This window comes from Ochotona princeps, chromosome 4, assembly GCF_030435755.1.
Source record: "Ochotona princeps isolate mOchPri1 chromosome 4, mOchPri1.hap1, whole genome shotgun sequence".
NCBI classification, from domain to species: domain Eukaryota; kingdom Metazoa; phylum Chordata; class Mammalia; order Lagomorpha; family Ochotonidae; genus Ochotona; species Ochotona princeps.
The window spans coordinates 48,224,762-48,243,008 of NC_080835.1; the positions used below are offsets into that span (position 1 = coordinate 48,224,762).

Sequence of the window (18,247 nt, forward strand, 5' to 3'; positions counted from 1 at the left end):
TGCAACACAGGCCCAGAAGGAGCGGCAGCAGAGGGTGAAGGGGAGAGGCAACCAAACACCAGGAGACGGGGCAGAGTGGCCATCCCCTCAGCCGAGCCTGCTGCTCACACGGCACCTGCACCCGCTCTCTGCGGGCTCCTCCGGGCCTCCCTGGTACTGTGCTCAGACTGCCCGGACTTTACCTCAGCTGCGGAGCCCTCAGCCTTACGCTAGGGCTGTCAGGACAGGCCTAGGCAAGTGGAGCCCCAGGCCAGAGGGTACTGGGTGTCCCAGAGAGCAGCGAGGAGGGGAGAAATACTCACGGTCATTGCCATGGATGATCTGGAAGTTCTTCACCGAGGCCTGGGTGACGCGCCCGTGGAAGTTGAGTACGTAGGACTGGGTGTCGTCGTTCCACACAGGGGTCTTGTTCTGCAGCTCAATGATGCTCTCCGTGTTCTTGTTCTGCCAGCGTGCCAGCAGCGTCTCATGCTCCTAGGGTGGGGGCCTCACCTAAGCCTGGCCCATCCGGAGCAGGAGCCCTCCCAAGGCTTCCACGGGTGGTACCCTGGCCCCTCCACATAGACCCATGCCAGCTGCAACTGTGTCCCCTGGGCCTGGAGACTCACATTCCGGGGGCGGATGGAGACTCGCTCGTGAACCATGTTCATGCCAGGGACAATTACGCTCATCTTCCGAGGCCCCTTGAAGCCCAAGACGTTGGTCTCCTGGGAAATGCGGGGAGAGAACTGAGCAGAGGCCACCTGGTGCCCCGCACTTACCTGCTGGGGGGCAGGGACCACAGGGGAGCAGCTTGCTTCCCCACCCGCCCCACCCCACCCCACCCGAGCGTCATTCAGCCAGAATGGAGCTTCTGGGTCTCTGGTCAGCCGGAATACACTTCTCACACCGTGGTCCTCGCTTGGGTTACTGCCAACTCAGATCAGCCTGGACTCTCCTGTGACTCCTCCCCTCACCCCTTTCTCACCCGACAGCCACTGCTGCCACCTCGGGCTCTCCATGACTCCCTTAACCTGCATGCTTTGCCCACTATACCACTGCCCCTGCTGTTCACTGGTCTCCTCTGTGCCGTTGCCGCCCGGGTCGTGTGAAGTCACACTGCCTTCTCAGCTCACCGCAGGTAGAAGTGAGGCTTGTAACCATTGAAGTTCAGGACTGTGCCGTCACTGTACCCTGCAAGCTCATGGCTGCTGTGCCCCTCCTTGTCGTCCCTCAGTGCCTGCACTCTTCCTTGACCTCCGTCTCCTTGCACAGGGGTTAGCGACTTGCTCATTCCACTCACTCGCTTTATACCTTTCAGCCCCACCTTGGGGCTCAGGTCAACAGGACATAAACTTATCTGGATGTTCCATTACATTCCCCGTGCTTCACGTAGCAACACAGTTGGGGCTCAGTACTTCAGAGAAGACTCAGGCTGCCTCCCCCAAGCCAGCCAGCAGGGGCACCACACAAAACAGATTGGCCATCAGCCTTTATAGCCCTATTGTAAAATGAAAGCAGGGCCTGGTGGCTCAGTGGCTAAATCCTGGCCTTGCATACCTGGTACCTCAGCTGCTCTAGTTCCCATCCAGCTCCCAGCTTGTGGTCTGGGAGAGCAGCAGAGGATGGCCTAAAGTCTTAGGACTCTGCACCCATGTGGGAGACCTGGAAACAGCTCCTGGCTCCTGGTTTTGGATCAGCTCAGTTCTGTCTTCTGCAACCTCTTGCCCAGTGAATAAGCTGACAGATCTGTCTCTGCATCTCCTCTCTGTAAATCTGCCTTTCCAATAAAAATAATCTTTAAAATGGAAGCAAAGTGGGCTCAGAAGAGTAGAAATCCTTGGTATTTTTGTTTCAATTTGTTCACTTATGTGCCGTGCAATGTCAACAAGTAACTGAACCTCTGAGCTTGTTTGCTCATTAAAAAAGTCAAACCAAAAAGCCAACAACAAACTCCTCTCAAGCTCAGCATTCTGCGACAGCCCAAAGTGCGTAACCCTGGACTCACGTAGCACACGGCCGCCAGCTCCTGCCGCAGGGTCCCGCTCTCCAGGGTCGAGGATGACGCCTTCTGAGGGTTGACTCCGTTGTCATACACGGTGAACTTGGTGCCCATCAGGTTGGACCTGAGGGGACAGTCAACAGTCACGTGCCTCTGCCCGAAGCAGGGAGCAGCCTGTGCAGCAGGCCTGGACGTGCTCGGAATGCACTCACGGGGCACCAGAGCAGGAGGCTGAATCCGAAACCTACACGAGTTTCCCTGGAGCAACAGGGGTGTTGCTCTCCTGGGAGAAACAGGCTGGTTGGTTTCTGGGGAGCCTGTGGAGTGGGACCAGGGCCCCGTGGAGTGAAGGCAGTGATTCCACAGGTCCTGGTCCCATGTCTAGTCTGAGCTCATGACCTCTAATGGTACTCTGTTCTCTCTCAGAAACGGGCGTCTTCCTGCCTCCTCCCACAGCTGTGAACCAACCCAGGGCACACACCTAGTCCTGGGCCTGGGTACTGTCCCTGGGGGCCGGTGTCAGTGACAGCTGGGCTTCCACCCACCTGCTCCAGGCTGGGCACAAACCTGGGCCTGGAGAGAACTGGCAGACGGGAGGGATGGCTGCTGCCCTCTGCAGAAACCGCGGCCCCGTCCCTCCCTCGCAGTCCCCCTGCTCCCCAGGGTGTGCTGGTACCGCAGTTTCCCGATATAGCTGTCCCCGCCTCTGGACAAGTCTGTTGGGTCCACAGAGATGAGGTAATTGGATGTTTTACTCTTCTTCCTCTTCCTTGCCGCTAGGAGGAACACCTTAGAGGGAGCAACATCACGGTCCAGACCCAGCCTCTGGGCCGCACACCAACCCTCACACACATGCACTCGTAGAAGGGACTGCCCAGGGCACACCTGTGCATGCACGCATCACCCTCACACAGTTCTGCCCCGGCCAGGCAGGGGCCTCTGGGGAACTCAGGTCAGTGCCGGACCTGCAACTTCCTGTCACATTCCAGCTGCGCGGTGGTCCTGCAGTCCTGCTCCCAGCAGCCTCACCTTCTTCCCGTCCTCACGGTCCAGGTGCAGGAAGTAGGTGGGGTACATGCCCCGATCCATCCCCTTCTTGTCCCGGGTGATGCGGCATTTGATAGTGATGCCCTGGGGGGCTGGCCTCAGCGCGAACTCCTCCAGATCCTGGACCTCCACATCCACAGGCGGCTCCGGGGCCGCTGGGCTCGGGGCAGACGCTGTCTCCTAGCGAGACAGAGCAAGGAGCCTCAGTGGCTGTACCTGCTGGGCTGGGGCGGTGGAAGACAGGGTGGGACCCCCGCGTTCAGGAGCCAGCCTCTCAAGCCCACCCTCTCCAGCGCTTGTCCAGCTCATGTTACCCCCACATCTGGCCTGGCTGAAAGATCAGGAGACAAACTAAAAGAACCGGAGAGTCCACCAGCTCCAGGTTGCAGCCCTAACCCACCGTCCCCACCCAAAGGAGCCGTTATGAGACTGCCATGGGACCTCCCGCAGCAGCCTGCGCTCCTCACCCTGACGGACTTCCTGCTCGTCGCAGAGCTGGGGCGGGTGTTGCTGTTCAGCTGAGAGGAGCTGGAGCTGTTCTCATCCTCCTCTTCCTCCTCCTCGTCAAAGCTCATGCTGCTGGAGATGCCTAGGCCCAGCAGATGGAATAAGGGATGGGTGAGGAGCTGCCCACCCTGGCACACACATGGGCACATGGGACAGCACACTCAACACAGACTCAGACACAGCACATCCCAACACACAAAGACATCTCAGTGCCCACATGAGCTGGGCTGGTCAGGGTCCTGGGGACAAGGCCCCGCCACCCCTCACCAGGCACGCTCTCTCAGTCACACAGCCTGTCTTGTGAAACAGGCACCTTCATTTCTGACCTCGGACCTATGGGAGGCCTCTGCCCAGTGTGTGGGGCCCGCTGCCTGCCACTCCCCTGGAGCCTGGAGTACCACCCTGACACCAACAGTGCTCTCCACAGGAGGCTTCCTGGTATCCTCACCCACACATCTTTGGGCTGGGGGAGCAGCGCTGCCAGGACACACCTCCATGCCATGTACCAGGGGCTCCCTAGGGCCTGGGTCAGGGACCCAGGGCTCCCCCAGCTCAGCCGAGGCAGCCATCTTAGGTGCCGTCCTGGGGCAGGCATCAGGAGTAGGAGACAGGGCTGGGGGCTGGTGACCCTGGTGCACAGCTCGTCCCTGAGCTTGAACCTGGCCTGTCCCTGGGAGCTCCGGCCCCCAGGTTCCGCATGGGTCTCCATGTGCGCCCCGCCCACTGCAGCCAGGGGGCGCCCTCAGAATCTGGGCCTCTGCACTGGGGCTCACCCTTCCTCTGCATCGTGGCGCGCAGGTCCTGCCCGCTGGGCCGAGCGTCCCCGCCAGCGGCCGTCTCCCCCGCGTCCTGGGCATGGTCTGAGTGGCCCACAGTCACGATCTGCACTGGGCCTTGGGCCGCAGGCTTGTCTTCTGCCAGGGCTGCTGGCCCGCTGGTGCCTGCAGGCCACGCACACGCCTCAGTCACATACGGGAGCGAGTCCTGGATACTCAGACGCCCGTGAATGCGGTGAGGGATGAGAGGGGAGCTTTGACCAACTGGATTTTGGAAGTACTACACTGCTGTCCCCACCCCAACCCCCAATGAACTGCCAAGGGTCGGTCTTAACCCCTGCCCTGCCCAGGCAGACAGCAGCCACCTACAGGACCAAGTGCACGGTGGGCAACAAGACGGAGAACAGGACAGACGCAGAGCACGGCGTGTGCGCGGCCGGCGCTGGGCTGGCAGGGCTGCTGCGCCCCGCACCCACACGGATACCTCACACTCAACACTGAAAACACACAGGGCCTTCACACCAGCCTTGACGAGGGTGCCCCCAACCCCACGGCAGCCCTGTCACAGCCACCATGGCTGCAGGAGCAAGGCCCAGGTGGCGGCCACTGCCCAGCTATGCTGTGCCCGGCAGCCAGCACCCAGCACCTGACCACACCACTGCCCAACTGTGCAAATGATGGCCCATGAGCCAGGGCTGAGGAAGTGGGGTGTCTAGCCGGGGGCAGGCACTGGAACAGGAGAGGACTTGAGGGCACACATGTTGCTGTAGCCCAGCACACTGGGTTGGAGAAGGGGGCTGAGTGAGAGCAGATGGCCCGACCTAGGCAGGAGGCAGCGAGCCCCGTGAGGGGTCAGGATGGAGGGAACTTAGGCCAAGGTGGGGCCGTGGCCCCGGGCCACGCTTCCTGGCAACCCGCCAGACCTGCCCCAGCCAGTCCCCCGCAGGAGCCAGGTTGACGGGCGGGAGGCTGCGGACAGACAGGGCCAGCTAACCTTTGTGCTTCCCCTTCTTCTCCTTCCTGGAGGCCCCACCCTGGCTCCCTGGCGTGGTCACCGCCTTGGTTCTCTTGGCTGAGGCTGGTGCTGGTGGGTGGGCGGCTCCCAGCTGCGCACTGCTGAGTGAGTCGGCCTCTTGAACTGAGCAGGGCAGATGCATGTGAAGAGACAGAGAAAGGACTGCTGGGTGAGACCAGGCCTCCCACTCGTAACTCAAAGCTCTGCAGTCCCAAAACTCCCTGGGTCTGCAAGGCACAGCCCCCAGGCAGGCCATGCTGGGATGAGCCGGCATCCGAGGTGCACACCGTGGCAGCAGGCTGGACAGCTGGGCCACAACCTGGGTCAGCCAAGCATCAGCGCACTCGGTGTTGGGGCCTGGGCTGGGGAAGACGGTGGAAGGGCATAGTGAAGGCTCCATGTTCAGCAGGGACAGCCCGTGCCAGCACTCCAGGACGTTCCAGAGATGCCCCATGGCACCTAGCCTGGGCCTCTCACCACCCTGGAGAGGGTCCTTAAGGCTCTTCAGATGAAGGTCAACAGCCCCCTGCCTGCTGGGCTGCTCCGTTTGGACCTAAATCCGTGTCCCCACAGCAGAGAGCTCTGACCATGCTGGGCTTGGACTGCAGCCCCTCTGGCCACAGTCTCCTGGCCTGCCCTCCCTCCGCAGTCGGGCAGGCGCCGCAGGCCTGCTGGACTTCCTGCAGTGCAGGTGGGACCATCGATCTGACCCTTCCCCTTCGGCCCATGAGGGCCAGGAAAGCGGAGCCATGCCCATCGGTGCTCTCCAGGGACCCAGGGCCTCCACGCAGTGCCTGACACAAGGCAGTGGCTGATCAAATACTCAGGGAGAGCTGCAAAACAGGCTTATGAATGATGTCCCCTGCCTGTGCCTAACCCCAGCAGCCACTAGAGGGCAGGCAAGAAGCAGTGAGCACTGCCAGGGAGGGGATCCAGATGGCCAGCCCGGCGTGCAGCAGCCTCCCCCGGGGCGGCACAAAGCCTGGCCCCAAGTCTGGCACGTCCCTCAGACCCCTAATGCCCCTTGTCAGAACCTGGTCTGGAGTTTCAGCAGGGAACAACAACCAATCAGCTGATTACTGACCCTGAAATACGTCCGGAAGGAGGCTTCTTCCATTTCCAGTACCCTGAGACTGTAGCTGGCTCCACTGATGGGGGAGGTACCCCCAGTCCACAGACACAGAAATAGGCAGGGGTGAAGCCAGGCTCACCACAGCATCCAGGCACACAGCTGGTGTGCGTGACACACCTGCCAGGACGGCAGCTGCCTTCCCTGCAGTGCACTGCCTTCTCCCGAACAGCAGGGCACCCGGGTGTGCTGCACGAGGCAGCTGCCAGGAAAGGGATGGGGCCAGAACAGTTCTGAGAGGCACAGCCTGGAGTGCCTGACGCAGCTTCTGAAGGTCTTTCACGGGGACATTCTAGCCCAGCTCCAGGTGTGGGGTCCTAGGTGCACACGGGAACTATCCCCAGGGACTTGGGCTGGTTTCCAAGGCCAGCACAAGCATGGCAAAGCAGTCAAAGCCTCTAAGGCCAGGTCCTCCCAGAGTCGCCCAAGGATGAGTTGCTGCAGGTGCAGCAGCCAGCAGTGTGCACGGCAGCTGAGTGGTGGAGAGAAGCGGGCTCTCTGAGTGCACAGTGAAGCAGCTCACTGCTGTCCCCCAAGTCAAGGGTAACGGGGGGGGGGAGGTCCTAGGACAGGAAGGTTGGGCCAGCAGGACACAGAGAAGAGCGTGACACCCTGTGGGTGGGGTGGGGTGGAGCTGCAGAAGGCCAGCCGTGCGGCGAGGCAGGGACCAGCGCTGCAGTGTCACCACAGAGCCACAGGAGGGCGGGGCGACAGCGGAACAGGCCTTCCCAACAGCCAAGGCCAGATCCTGCCTCTGTGTCCCACACAGGAGCTGTCAGCCTCCACGTCTCCAGCAGGGGGCAGTGGCGGCAAAGCCAAGAGGAAGCCTGGATCTGACCTGGGTGAGTCACAGAAGGGGGGGACACTGCATTCAGGGATGCCAGGAGCCTCCTCCCTGCCCGGGCAGGCCATGCTGAGATCTGGCCGCACAAAGCTGGGCCGGGGGGAGGCTGGTGGCACTGCAGCTTTGGGAAGGGGGGACCAGCAGAAGCCAGGCCGGCCAAGAGCGCGGAAGGGTAAGAAGGCATCTATCTGCAGCGGCAGCACTGAAGATCAGGGTGGGCTGCGAGAGGGGCCTTCCCGCCTACTCTCAGCCAAGTGCTCCTGAGCAGAAACCTGGACTTCCCAACTCAGGAGCCGCCAGCATGAGCAGCCAGGCCTGCCCAGCCTGGGTCAGCAGCCAGGCCCCGAGCTGGGGCGGGGGGCAGTGGATGACTGGCAGACGACTGGCAGGGAGTACCTTGGTAGCTGGTGCTGCCGCTGCTGCTGAGGTAGCACTCCACCAGGGGCGCCTGCTCCTCTGACTGCCGGGCCCGCCGGCCCCGGGGCCGCCCGTCTGCGTTGGCCTGCACCATTAGGGGCTCCTGGCGCTTCTTCTTCTGCTTCTGCTCCAGCAGGGCCCGCTGCACACAGAACAGGCAAGCACCAGGGTGGGGCTGGCCCACACCTCTGCTGGGAGGGAGGGGTGTCCTGCTGCCTGGGCTGGGTGCTCCAGGCCCCACGGGGATCCACAACCCACCAGTGGCCAAGGCCCCACGTTCCCAGGGGGAGGGTGCGCAGCCCAGGCGGCTGCCTGAGTGGGCTCACAGCACTGCTGACATGCCGACAGGGGCAGGTTAATGCTGAACTGCTGCCCCTCTGCTCTGCCAACTGTGACCCATTCCCAGGGGGGCGGGTCAGTCCCCTCCCCTCTCTACCCCTGCCCTAGAGACCCGCCCACACTGCCAAGCACCACACCCGCTGCTGCGGCCTCACTCACCTGCCGCTCGAGCTTCTGCTGCCGCAGGTTGCTTCCCTCATCATCTAAGACGCTGCGGAGGGAGAGTGGGGTACTCAGGGCCTGCCCCCCATGCCCGCCACAGCACTTCCCGGTCCCACACACCCCACCCCACGGGGCTCCTGGGGCTCAAGATGCACAGGTGGAGAGGGGAAGGGTGGGGGTTGCCATCTGGGACCCCGCTTCAGACAGAAGGGCTCCTACCACCCATCTGTCATTTGGGGAGCTTGTCTCCTGGAGGATTCCAGGCGCCTCTGAGACCACCCCAAGAGTCTACCCTCGGGAGCCTGAGCAGGTACAGCCCTAACGGAGTCGGGCCCAAGGACGCTCTCTCCATCTCCCTCAGCTGGTGCCGGCCTGTCCTTCCTCCCCATCCCTTCAAAGCAAGCTCCCAGCTCTGCAAGTGGGTGGCACTGTGGGTCTGTGGGGTGCTCAGACTACATAGGGCGGGGAGCCTCCTCAGGCAGGGCGGGCCACACACACACCCATGCCCAGCAACAGCCAGTAGGCCCCGGCCTGGCCACAGACATGGCACGGGCATTAGTGAGAACATCCCCCCTCAAGCCTTGGCACAGGTGCCACATGTCAGCCAGCCTGCCTCCCCGCAAGGCAGAGCATTAGGAGGGAGCTGGAAACGCAAACCACTTGGTATTGAGAGTTGTGTCTGAGTTCTAGAAAAGCCAAGGGCAGGGCAGCTGCAAGGGGGGGCAGATGGAGCCTGGGACCACATGGAGTCTGGTCTGGACTAGACCGGGGTGGGCACCCCAAGCCCAGTTAGGCGCAGGAGGGTGGTGGGAGGTTGCAGGGACGCATGCGTCTCTGCTTGGGTGCACCCCTGCATGGAGGCATCTACAAGAAGCAGGTGTGCCCTGTGACGGTAACACCCCCGAGCGCACCAGATCAGATCCCTCCATGGACAAGCCAGCCACTGCCACCTCCTCTTCCACGTCCAGGCTTTCCCAGCTGGACAATCTCTGACCCACATGTCCCTTAAATGATGTGCACATCCAAGGCAGCCTGCCGAAGCCCACAACCTGCAGGCTGCCCCAGCCACAACCCCAGGGAGCACAATATTTTTAAGTGACAGCTGTCTGGCACACCTGACGTCAGGGGAAGCCCTCTCCCTGTCCCTGGGGCCTGTCCTGTGCCCTGGGGCTCTGTGCACAACAGTCGCATTTACTGAACCCTCAGCTGCCGGAACATGGGAGAAAATGCCGCTTGATGAACTGCACATCCAGGCCTCTTTCCTCCCAGCCGCCCACGCCACCTAAGCAGGCAGCCAGGGAGCACTCCCCGGGTCAGCTCTCCGAACCTTCCAGTAGGCTAGGGGTAAGAGGGAAGCAAGCAGTTCATCGCAGCCCGTGCACATGGGCTGGACTTCTGAGAGGAACGAGCTGGTCCTGGGCTCGGCGCAACAAGCAGGGCATGCTGGGACTGGAGAGGCCACGTTGGCGCCATCTCCTTGGCCTCCCAGGATCAGGCACACATGGCGCATGCTCAGCTGAGTGAGCAAGACCCACTCCTTCGCCGCATCTAGGAGACGCTTGATCACGCAGTCTGGGCTCTGTACCATGGCTCTGGGCCCAGGAACCCGAGGTAGTGTGCTGGTGCCTGGTGTGCCATGCACCCTGGAATGACCTCCACTACAGAACCCTATCAGCTTTCCCCTGTGCCACAGGAAGAAACTGCTGCACAGTTTCCTGGGAAGTCACAAGCCACTCACACTCAGAGGGCAGTGCTGGGAGCCGGGTGGGCAGCCATGGCATCCGTCTCTGGGCCTGGCTGAGCAGCTGCTTGCTAAGGGGCTGATGTGAAACACCTTAAGGCATTTGCAAAGGCTGAGAGGCCAGGCTCTTGGCAGCCAGGGTGCCTGCAGGAATGCCCTGCCCGCCCAAGGCATTTCCCGCTCCTATATCCATACACAGAGCGTCTCCCACCATGGCCAGGTTCTACGCTGGGAGCAAAGTGGGAGGAGGCTCTGCTTTCTCTGGCAACATGACTTCCTCTCCCCATGGCCAGCCTGCATGCCTGGATGGGGGAGAAGGGGAAGCCGCCCCTGGCTTTGGAAACAATGTTGGCCAGGTCAGACTATGGGTGGGAAGGTCTTCGCCACCAGTCTGTGGTGCAGAACGGCTGACAGCAAGGGCTGAGCGTCTGAGAAGCAATTCCAGGGAGCATGGATGCCAGTCTAGGTCCACAGAGCCGCCTGTCACCTCATTCACCACCAGGTGCATTCGAGTACCCTAGAGGAACGTTCAAGGGCAGGGTAAGAGCCACGCTGTGGGGGTTCACAGTGCACCTGGCTGAGTCAGGCCCATCAAGGGGAGCTCGAACCCACCTGCTGGAGTAAGGGCGCTGTGAGGGTGGGTGTTTTCCTGGGGAGGCACCTGCAAGGGCGCAGAGCACCCGAAAGTGCCCGGGCTATATGAGGTCGTGGCTTCTGGCTGCAGATGAGGCACCCGCACACACACACTGCTCCCCTGGGACCCCAAAGAGGCCTTAGTGGACAGCACTGCCGTGCAGGGCAAGCACAGCGAGGACGGCGGCTTCAGGGAGTGCCCAGCCCGAGTCCCCTCCACCCGCTCCACATGGCCCTGCCTGCTCATCTCCGCTGAGTGCTCCCTTTTGCACCAACACTACCCTAGGCAGCCTCCTTCTCATGGGCACTGGTCTAGGCTGCACTCGACGATAACTAAGCAAGGAGACCATAATGGCTTTTTAATGACTTCAGCTCCAATTATGGAATCCCTGCCAAGCCCAGGCTGCCAGCTGCAGCCCTGCCAGGAGACAGGCCATGCTGATGGATGGGCCTCCCAGTCGACCCAGGCGGCTCCTCGCTGCAGTCGCCTCTTGTTGGGGACCAGACCAGGGAGGCCCACTATGGCACCAGCTCTGCCATCCCGCCATTCTGTCCAGGGCCCAGGAGGCAGCCCTGGGGGAACCAGTCCTGCTATCCATTTGCTTTCTTGAAGGTACTCAACAGGTACCTGGAGAGTAAACCACGATGAACAGAACGAGCCGGAGGGACGCGTCCCCTGTGGACCAGAAAGGCCAGGCACAGCCAGCACATTCAGGGAGGCTGTCTGCTTCCCTCCTCCTCTTTCCACTCCACCGTGACGCCAACTAATGCTGCACACCCCCACCGCCCAGTGCCAGGCCCCTAGCTGGTCCAGATCCAGGGCTCCCCCTGCCCAGCACTGCTCCCGCGGGGACAGAGGCACAAGAGCATGCTGTCCAAGGGGCCTCCAGGCGCTCTGGACAGGCCACCCCGGTCCCAGACAGTGGTTCCCACACTGAGCAGGTGCTCAGCACCTGACCTGGTGATTCACAGCTGCTGGGAGCCTGGCCCAGAATCGCAAAGGCCTGGCTCGCTCTCATAAAACCACTGCCAGCAAGGAGTCCAACGCTCAGCCCCCACGGGCCACAAAGACCAAGGAACCCAGGCACTGCTGGAAGGCTGGAGCCTCTTGCCGCATCCGAGGTCAACTACTGTCCCGAAAAACCAAGTAAGGAAGTGGCAGAAAGACCCAAACAGGCGCTGGGAGGACGCACGCTGAGGCTCAACCCAAGGCAGAGCTTCCGGGCAGCCACAGGCAGCTGGCAAGAGGCGTTGGCCCGGGGTGCCCCAGATTGGCTACCCCGTGAAAGGCCCCACACTGTCCCGAGATTATGCCAGCTGGGAGGGCTGAGGAAGTGTTAAAGGCCCTGGTTCAAGAAGTGGCTGTCTTGTCTGTGCTGGGTCATGATGAGGACACAGTGGAAATCGGAACAGGACCCTGCTCTCAGGGAGTTGATGAGCTGTCAGGAACGAGCAGATACAGCATGTTAAGCTGCTGCTGGGGAAGAGTACATCCCACACAGGGGTGCATGTTCAAATCCCGGCTATTCTTTTCCCTGTCCGGCTACATGCTGACGCCCCTGGCAGGCAGCAGCTGACTGCTCCCACACGGGCCCTGCCACTGGCCTGGGAGACGTGAATGCAGCTACAGGCTGCTGGCTTCAGCAAGGTGCAGCCTGGCCTTGCTGCAGGAATCTGAACCAACAGATGGAAACCTCTCTTTTTCTGTTACTCTTCCTTCCTACCAACGACAGGGCTGGCCACTGCGATCTTCCCATACTACCTGTGAACCTCGTCCTCCCCGAGTTTCCCGGCTCCACCTCCACCTTCAAATGCTACTAGGTAATCGTAAAACCATGCACCAGGAGCACCTAATGTCATTCAAGAATCCAGGTAATGAACTGCCTGAGGTGCCAGCAATCACATGGATGCAGGTTCAAGTCCTGGCTGCTTCACTTTGGACCCAGTTCCCTGCTAATGCACCTGGGAAAGCAGCAAAAGATGGCCCCAGATCTTGGGCCCCGGCTCCCATATGGGAGTCAAAGAAGCAGCTCCTAGTTCCTGATTTTGGACAGGCCCAGCTGTTGTGGCCACACGGGGAGTAAACCGACAGATGAAGGTCTCTGTTAGTCTGCCTTTCAAATAAATAGGCTCCATAAACTAAATGGTTAACCTCTGATCATTATAAAGGGAACCACTACTCATAAAAAGATTACCAACTATCGCTTCTTCCAAGAAAATTGCCTGACCACAGGCAATGCAAGCTGCCACATGTAAATGGATCACAATGCCGCCAGCAGAGCCACCAAGAAGTCAGGTGACCCTCTCAGCCCCCAAACCCAACACCATCCTCTAGGGGTTATGACTCCAGGGAAGCCTCACCCCCCGCCAAGCATGAGCACACATACTGCGCCCCGTCCCCGCCAGCCCCGCCACCTGCAAGGAAAAGGCACCTCTGTCCTCTGCCCCAGTTTCCTCCGGGATCAGACAGGGCCCTGGCTTTGCCTATAACCAGCAGTCCCACCAACACAAGAGGGATCCCCAAGTCCTTGTCTCTGCCCATGCTTCTTGTTGTAGATACCTACACCCCAATTCCGGAACCTCCCTACCCCCCGCCAAGATCAGTGCATACTCAGAAAGGTGCCAGCACAGCCGGCCCTCGGGCAGACATGCCCTCCTTACAGCAGTGAGGAAGGCAGGATGACACGGGGACGGGGACAGCAAGCAGGGCAGGGGCACAAGGGGCCACCTCTCGTCGGGCTCACACTTCACGGGAGCCGGCTCAGGGCTTCCAGGCTCCATGTGGGGAGAAGTCAGTTGGGCCTGGGCTGCAGCAAGTGCAAAACCATTCCCTGCTGGGAGACAGATTCATCTCCCAGAAACAAACCTACCTTCCAGGGCACCCCTCTTCCAGTGTGAGGCCTGTTTTCTCTTGAGACCCAGGCACTCACTGCTCAAGTTGCCTCAGGCCTTGGTGCCCTGGGAGAGGCTTCCTGGCAAAGCCTCCATTTGGCTCTCACCTCCATAGCCAGCAGCACTGCCCATTCTACCTGCCTCAGCCTGCGCTGCCACCTTGACCCTGCGACCCGATGCAGGTGCTCCCGGATCACCAGAGTTCCCCCAGTCTGCAGGGCCACTAGGCAAGGCGGCTGATCATGTGGTCTTCCAGAAGATCCCCAGCCAAAACAGGCTAGGATGTTCCGGAAATTACCTGTGTCCCCCACCCCGGATGTGTATCTTCTGCATCAGCACGGCCTCAGTGCCCCATGGGGACTTCTAATCACGTGACTGCACGCACCAAGGTGAGGGACACAGCATCCCCTGGGAAGCCGGGACACCTCATTAGGAAACACTCCAAGAAAATAACAACTCTGGAGCAACCCTCAACTCCCAGACCTGGACAGGTGCTGTTAACAAGCCTCGGGCGGCAGCAGCTGCCTTTGCTTTGGATACTGTTTGGACAGACTGCTGGGAGAGCTCTGTCACAATTATTATTTTCTGTGTCAGTGCCTGGAACCAGGCTCTTTCCCAAGGGAGGGCTGCATGACCAGAGTGTCTTCAGGGCCTGGCCCAACTACCCAATGGCACATGCATCAGTCAGCAGTAACTTGGGGGGCCACAGTAGTCCAGCACCCTCCTCACAGACAGCCTTGTAGCCCATGGCAACCAAGGAGCCAATGAAGGCCCAGGATCTGGCGCTGCCATGGCAATGAGCTCCTTTCCCTACTATTAGAGAGAACAGAGTGGATGGGGAAAGGCCTGCACCTGCGAGTCACCCTCCGGCCCCTCCCACAACCGGGAGGAGGAGCCAAGCCCTTCCTGGGACAGAACACAACATCCCAGAACATAGCAGGTGGCCTTCCCTGGGTGTGCTTCGTGGGGGCAGCCCCGCAGTGTTAGCTGCTCTAACAAGTAGACGAGTGAGTCTCCGAGAAACACGGGAGAGCGCTGTGAGCCGGCAGTATCCTGCAAGAACAGGGTGCTGTGTAGCCAGGCAGGCTCACATGCCTGCATGAAGCCAAGTGCTCACGTGCGAGATGGCTGGGAGCAGTGCCTGCATCTTGGAAGCCGAACAGCCATGGGCTGTCCGTTCACTGTAACTGCCACCGGGGATTCAGGCTCTGAGGGTGTGAACCCAGCGGCAAGGGCTAGCCCAATGCGCAGACGCCAGTGGGTGCGCGCCTGCCGATGCACAGCTCCGGGTGTGTGCAGCGTGCTGGGCCTAGGAGGCGACTTGTGTCATGGTGCGCTCCCCTCCCCATGCAGCCACAGGCTGCTGCTAGACCCAGTCAGGTCCACACAGGACCCTCTAGCAACCCTACCAGATAGGGAGCTGGCGCTCGTAACAAGAGGGTTCCAGTACCCCCGAAGTTAGCATAAGACAGTTTAGTGTCTCCAACTGGCATCCCTAATGTTAAGGCAGATGGGGCGCGCAGAGGTGTTGCCGGCTAGCCCTACGCAGGGAGTCGGGCACCCTCGACCTGCCTCACGCCCTAAGCAACAGAGGGTGGCAGGCTGCACACATGGCACCCTGAAGCGGAGGAATGGAAGGCGTACCTGTAGGGAATCCAGTCGGAATGCGGCTTGGAAGTCATGTCTCCCGGGGGCGGGGCGGTGGCGGCAGCGGCAGCGGCAGCGCTGGAGGCCTGAACCCCTGGGAGCCAGTGCGGGGGGCCCTGCTCAGCTCCCGGGCCACCACGGGCCGCATCCTCTCGGGCCGGGGCTCTGGGCCCCGCCGAGGCCCGTGCTGCACGCCAGGGCCCCCAGCCGCGGGCCCGGCGAACGGCTGCCTGCGTGGCTCTGCGCGAAGGACGCGGTGGCGGGAGTGCGCGGGCCCGCAGCGGGCGGGCGGGCGGGCGGGCGCGCGCAGGGAGGCGGGCGAAGCCTGCTCCGCGCCCCTTCTGCCGGCGCTGGGGCCCGAGCACTGCACAGCCGCGCAGGCAGCTGCAGCAGCGGTGGCGGGGGCCACGCTCCTCCCTCACCCCGCCCCGGGCCGCAGAGACCCCACCCCCAGGCCCTCCTGGAACCGCCCACGCGCCCCCTCCCTATACCCCCAAATTCGTTTTGGGAGCCACACGCAGCACCAGTGACAGAGCTGGCGTCTCTTTTCCCTACGAGCCAGCCACACAGGGGCTCGCCAGGCCTCCAAACCTCAGTTTGTTCCTCCATGAAATGGGAATGACTCTAGCATCCACTGACCTACCAGGCTTACCTAGCTCTGGTCAGGGCTGACAGCCAGTGACGTGGAGGCCTCAGCCCACTCGAATGCCCCGGAAACAGCCTGGGCCTGTCCTGTCCGCACTGCAGCAGTCCAGAGGCACAGTTACCGCCTGTGGCACCTCCTTGAACCTCACCCTGTCATGCTATTTACCCCCAGAATAGCCTCAGGAGGCCAATATTTTCTTCCCACTTCCCAGAGAATAAAATCCCTGAACACTCGGATGGTGAAGGCCTGGAAGCCAAGCAACAGATTGGGCCAGCAGCTCCTCGTTCTCCAGGTCTCTCTTTCTGGGCACTGCAGTGAAACTGTGTGCCCAGGAGGCGGCCGTGCAGAGGAGGGTGGAGGGGCCGAGCAGGGCAGGTGGGTGCAGGGAGGGGAGGCCGGCTGTGAGCTGGGCAGCAGGTGCAGGGGTTAGCCAGGGACCAGCGGAGATGGAGCAGGGTGGCCCGGGCCTCACAATGTTCAAAGTGGAGCTGTCCTCATCTGCACCCGGAACCCAGCAGCACTGGCCCATGGCACGAGCATGGATTCTCCTGCACGGAACTGGCTGTCAAGATGGCAAGACTGGACAGAGCGAGTGTGGAACAGCTGGATGGGCGGGGAGGCTCCCAGCCTGCTGCCCTGGGGGCCAGGCCAGACCCCAGCCTGGAATCTCAGCTTTTCAGCCTGGCTGCCTTTCCTGTCAACTGCGAGGCACAGCGACCAGACAGGCATAGCTCCCGGAGGACCACCAGCTACCCGACATCAGCACCCACCAGCTTGGGTGGCTGTGGCGTGGGGGTGATGTCATGTTTGTCTTATGGGAAACCAAGGCACAGGGAGCTCTGGGAGCTTGCCCACAGTCACATAGTGGGTTGGGTCACACAGTGGGTTGGCAGGGTTGGTGATCTAGCTGGCATCCACACCCCTCAGACTTACCTCCTTCCTGCCGTTCTCCCCCCGCCACACCCACCCTAGCCACATCCAGCTCTCTGGTACAGCATCTCCATGATTACGACGCCCCCCACCCCATCCCCTGCCTCTTGGGGTGCTGGGCCTGGGCCTCTGCATCCTCCATCAGCCTCTAGCGATTGTGCCTGCCTGGGAGGCCATGACTGGGCACAGCTCACCTCCCCAGAGGCCCTGGCTCTCCAGGGCAGAACCCTGTCTGGAAGCTACAGGCCAGACTCTCTGGCAGGGACACGCCCCGCCCTCCACCCCAGCCCCTGCCTTCAGGGTTAGTCAGAGCTGCCGCTTCAGAAACATCCAGGGCCTGGAAGGACATCCCCTGCAAGAACCCGAGGCTGTTTGCCTCCTTTAGTCCCAAATTATCTGACACCTTACAGCAATCAGAATTAAGTCGAAGGTCTCGGGAGCCTGCCGTAGTTGAATCTATTAAACAGACACTTTAGGCTCTGTCCTCAGGGAGTGGAATCTGGAGGCTGAGTGAGGTGCGGAAACAAGGCAGCTCTGTTCACGTCATGCCTGTGTGTGTGTGTGCTTCATGGGGTACAGGGGAGCTGGTACGCATGTGTGTATGCATGTGCAAGGAGAGGAAGTGTGTGCTTGTGACGGGTGCCCGGGTACTCACCTTCAACTCAAAGCCTGCAACACATTCCCTGTCTGAATGATACCGCTGACATTTTCAGTGGAGGTCCTTGGCTCCCATCACCCAAAGGCACTCCTCCAAGCCCTGTGCAGAATATCACAGGCTGAAAGCGGATGTTCCCACCTGTGCTGCCCAGCGAGGTGCAAGGGCGGGCCTCGGCCTCCCCAGGTAGTTGAGCCCCAGGAGCAAGGCTGTCTCCAGCAAAGCACTGACTCGCCACAGCTTCCCTCACCACCTGTCCAAATCCTGCAAAGCTGCTGCACCTGCTATGAATTTAAATTCTCCTCAGTGCATTTCAGGCACTTTGCAACACAGTGAGGATTTGAGGAGGAGGAAAGCAATGCATGGGGATTAATACACCGCGCCCCTCCCTAGGAGGGTATCACAGCCATTACCCCAGCTTGAGGGCCCCTGTGCTAGCCCCTTTAGGGTTTCTTTGGGGACAGGGGTCTCATGCTTTTTAGGCCTTGTGGACTCATCCGGTTGACTGGGGGCCAGCTCTAGTCAATTTTGGCAGCAAAGGGATCTGGCGGGTTGGCACCATGGCCCTGAAGTCTGAGGCAGGTGATTCAAACCTAACAGCAATTTGGCCCTACTGGGCCCAAAGGTTAGACTCTGGCAGGCATTGGGGCGGCTCGTGTTCTGCCTGGCAGGGGGACAGAAGGAAGTCACGGTTGTACCCAGCATCAAGGTGGGGGTGGCACAACACACGGGCACAAAATGTGAGGGGCAGAGGATGCAGTGGCAAGGGACAGTCAGCGGAAAGGCAACCAGGAAGGTCAGGCCAGGACAAACCTTTCCCAAATAAGAGAAAAAGGTGGCAGCTGAGCAGGGCCTTGAAAAAGGAAGGGTTCTGGTAGACTGATAA

The 18,247-nt window shown here is 61.0% G+C and overlaps 1 protein-coding gene across 5 annotated transcripts in view; it reads right to left on the bottom strand.

Moving 5' to 3' along the window:
* Positions 1–18,247, bottom strand: part of TUB (TUB bipartite transcription factor) — an 81,810-nt gene that overhangs the window by 1,762 nt on the left and 61,801 nt on the right. For 2 of the 5 annotated variants that reach the window (XM_058663430.1, XM_004593816.3), the window contains exons 1-11: positions 15,128–15,423; positions 8,215–8,266; positions 7,696–7,858; positions 5,306–5,449; positions 4,309–4,476; positions 3,496–3,617; positions 3,011–3,208; positions 2,658–2,770; positions 1,988–2,105; positions 609–707; positions 303–474 (exon numbers count right to left, since the gene is read on the bottom strand). In XM_058663430.1, the coding sequence (XP_058519413.1) occupies positions 303–474; positions 609–707; positions 1,988–2,105; positions 2,658–2,770; positions 3,011–3,208; positions 3,496–3,617; positions 4,309–4,476; positions 5,306–5,449; positions 7,696–7,858; positions 8,215–8,266; positions 15,128–15,165 (1,387 nt within the window). In that variant the 5' untranslated portion in view covers positions 15,166–15,423. Of the gene's footprint in view, positions 1–302; positions 475–608; positions 708–1,987; positions 2,106–2,657; positions 2,771–3,010; positions 3,209–3,495; positions 3,618–4,308; positions 4,477–5,305; positions 5,450–7,695; positions 7,859–8,214; positions 8,267–13,461; positions 13,737–15,127; positions 15,424–18,247 lie in introns of those variants that run through there. The other 3 variants (XM_058663429.1, XM_004593815.2, XM_058663431.1) reach the window with 2 other exon arrangements.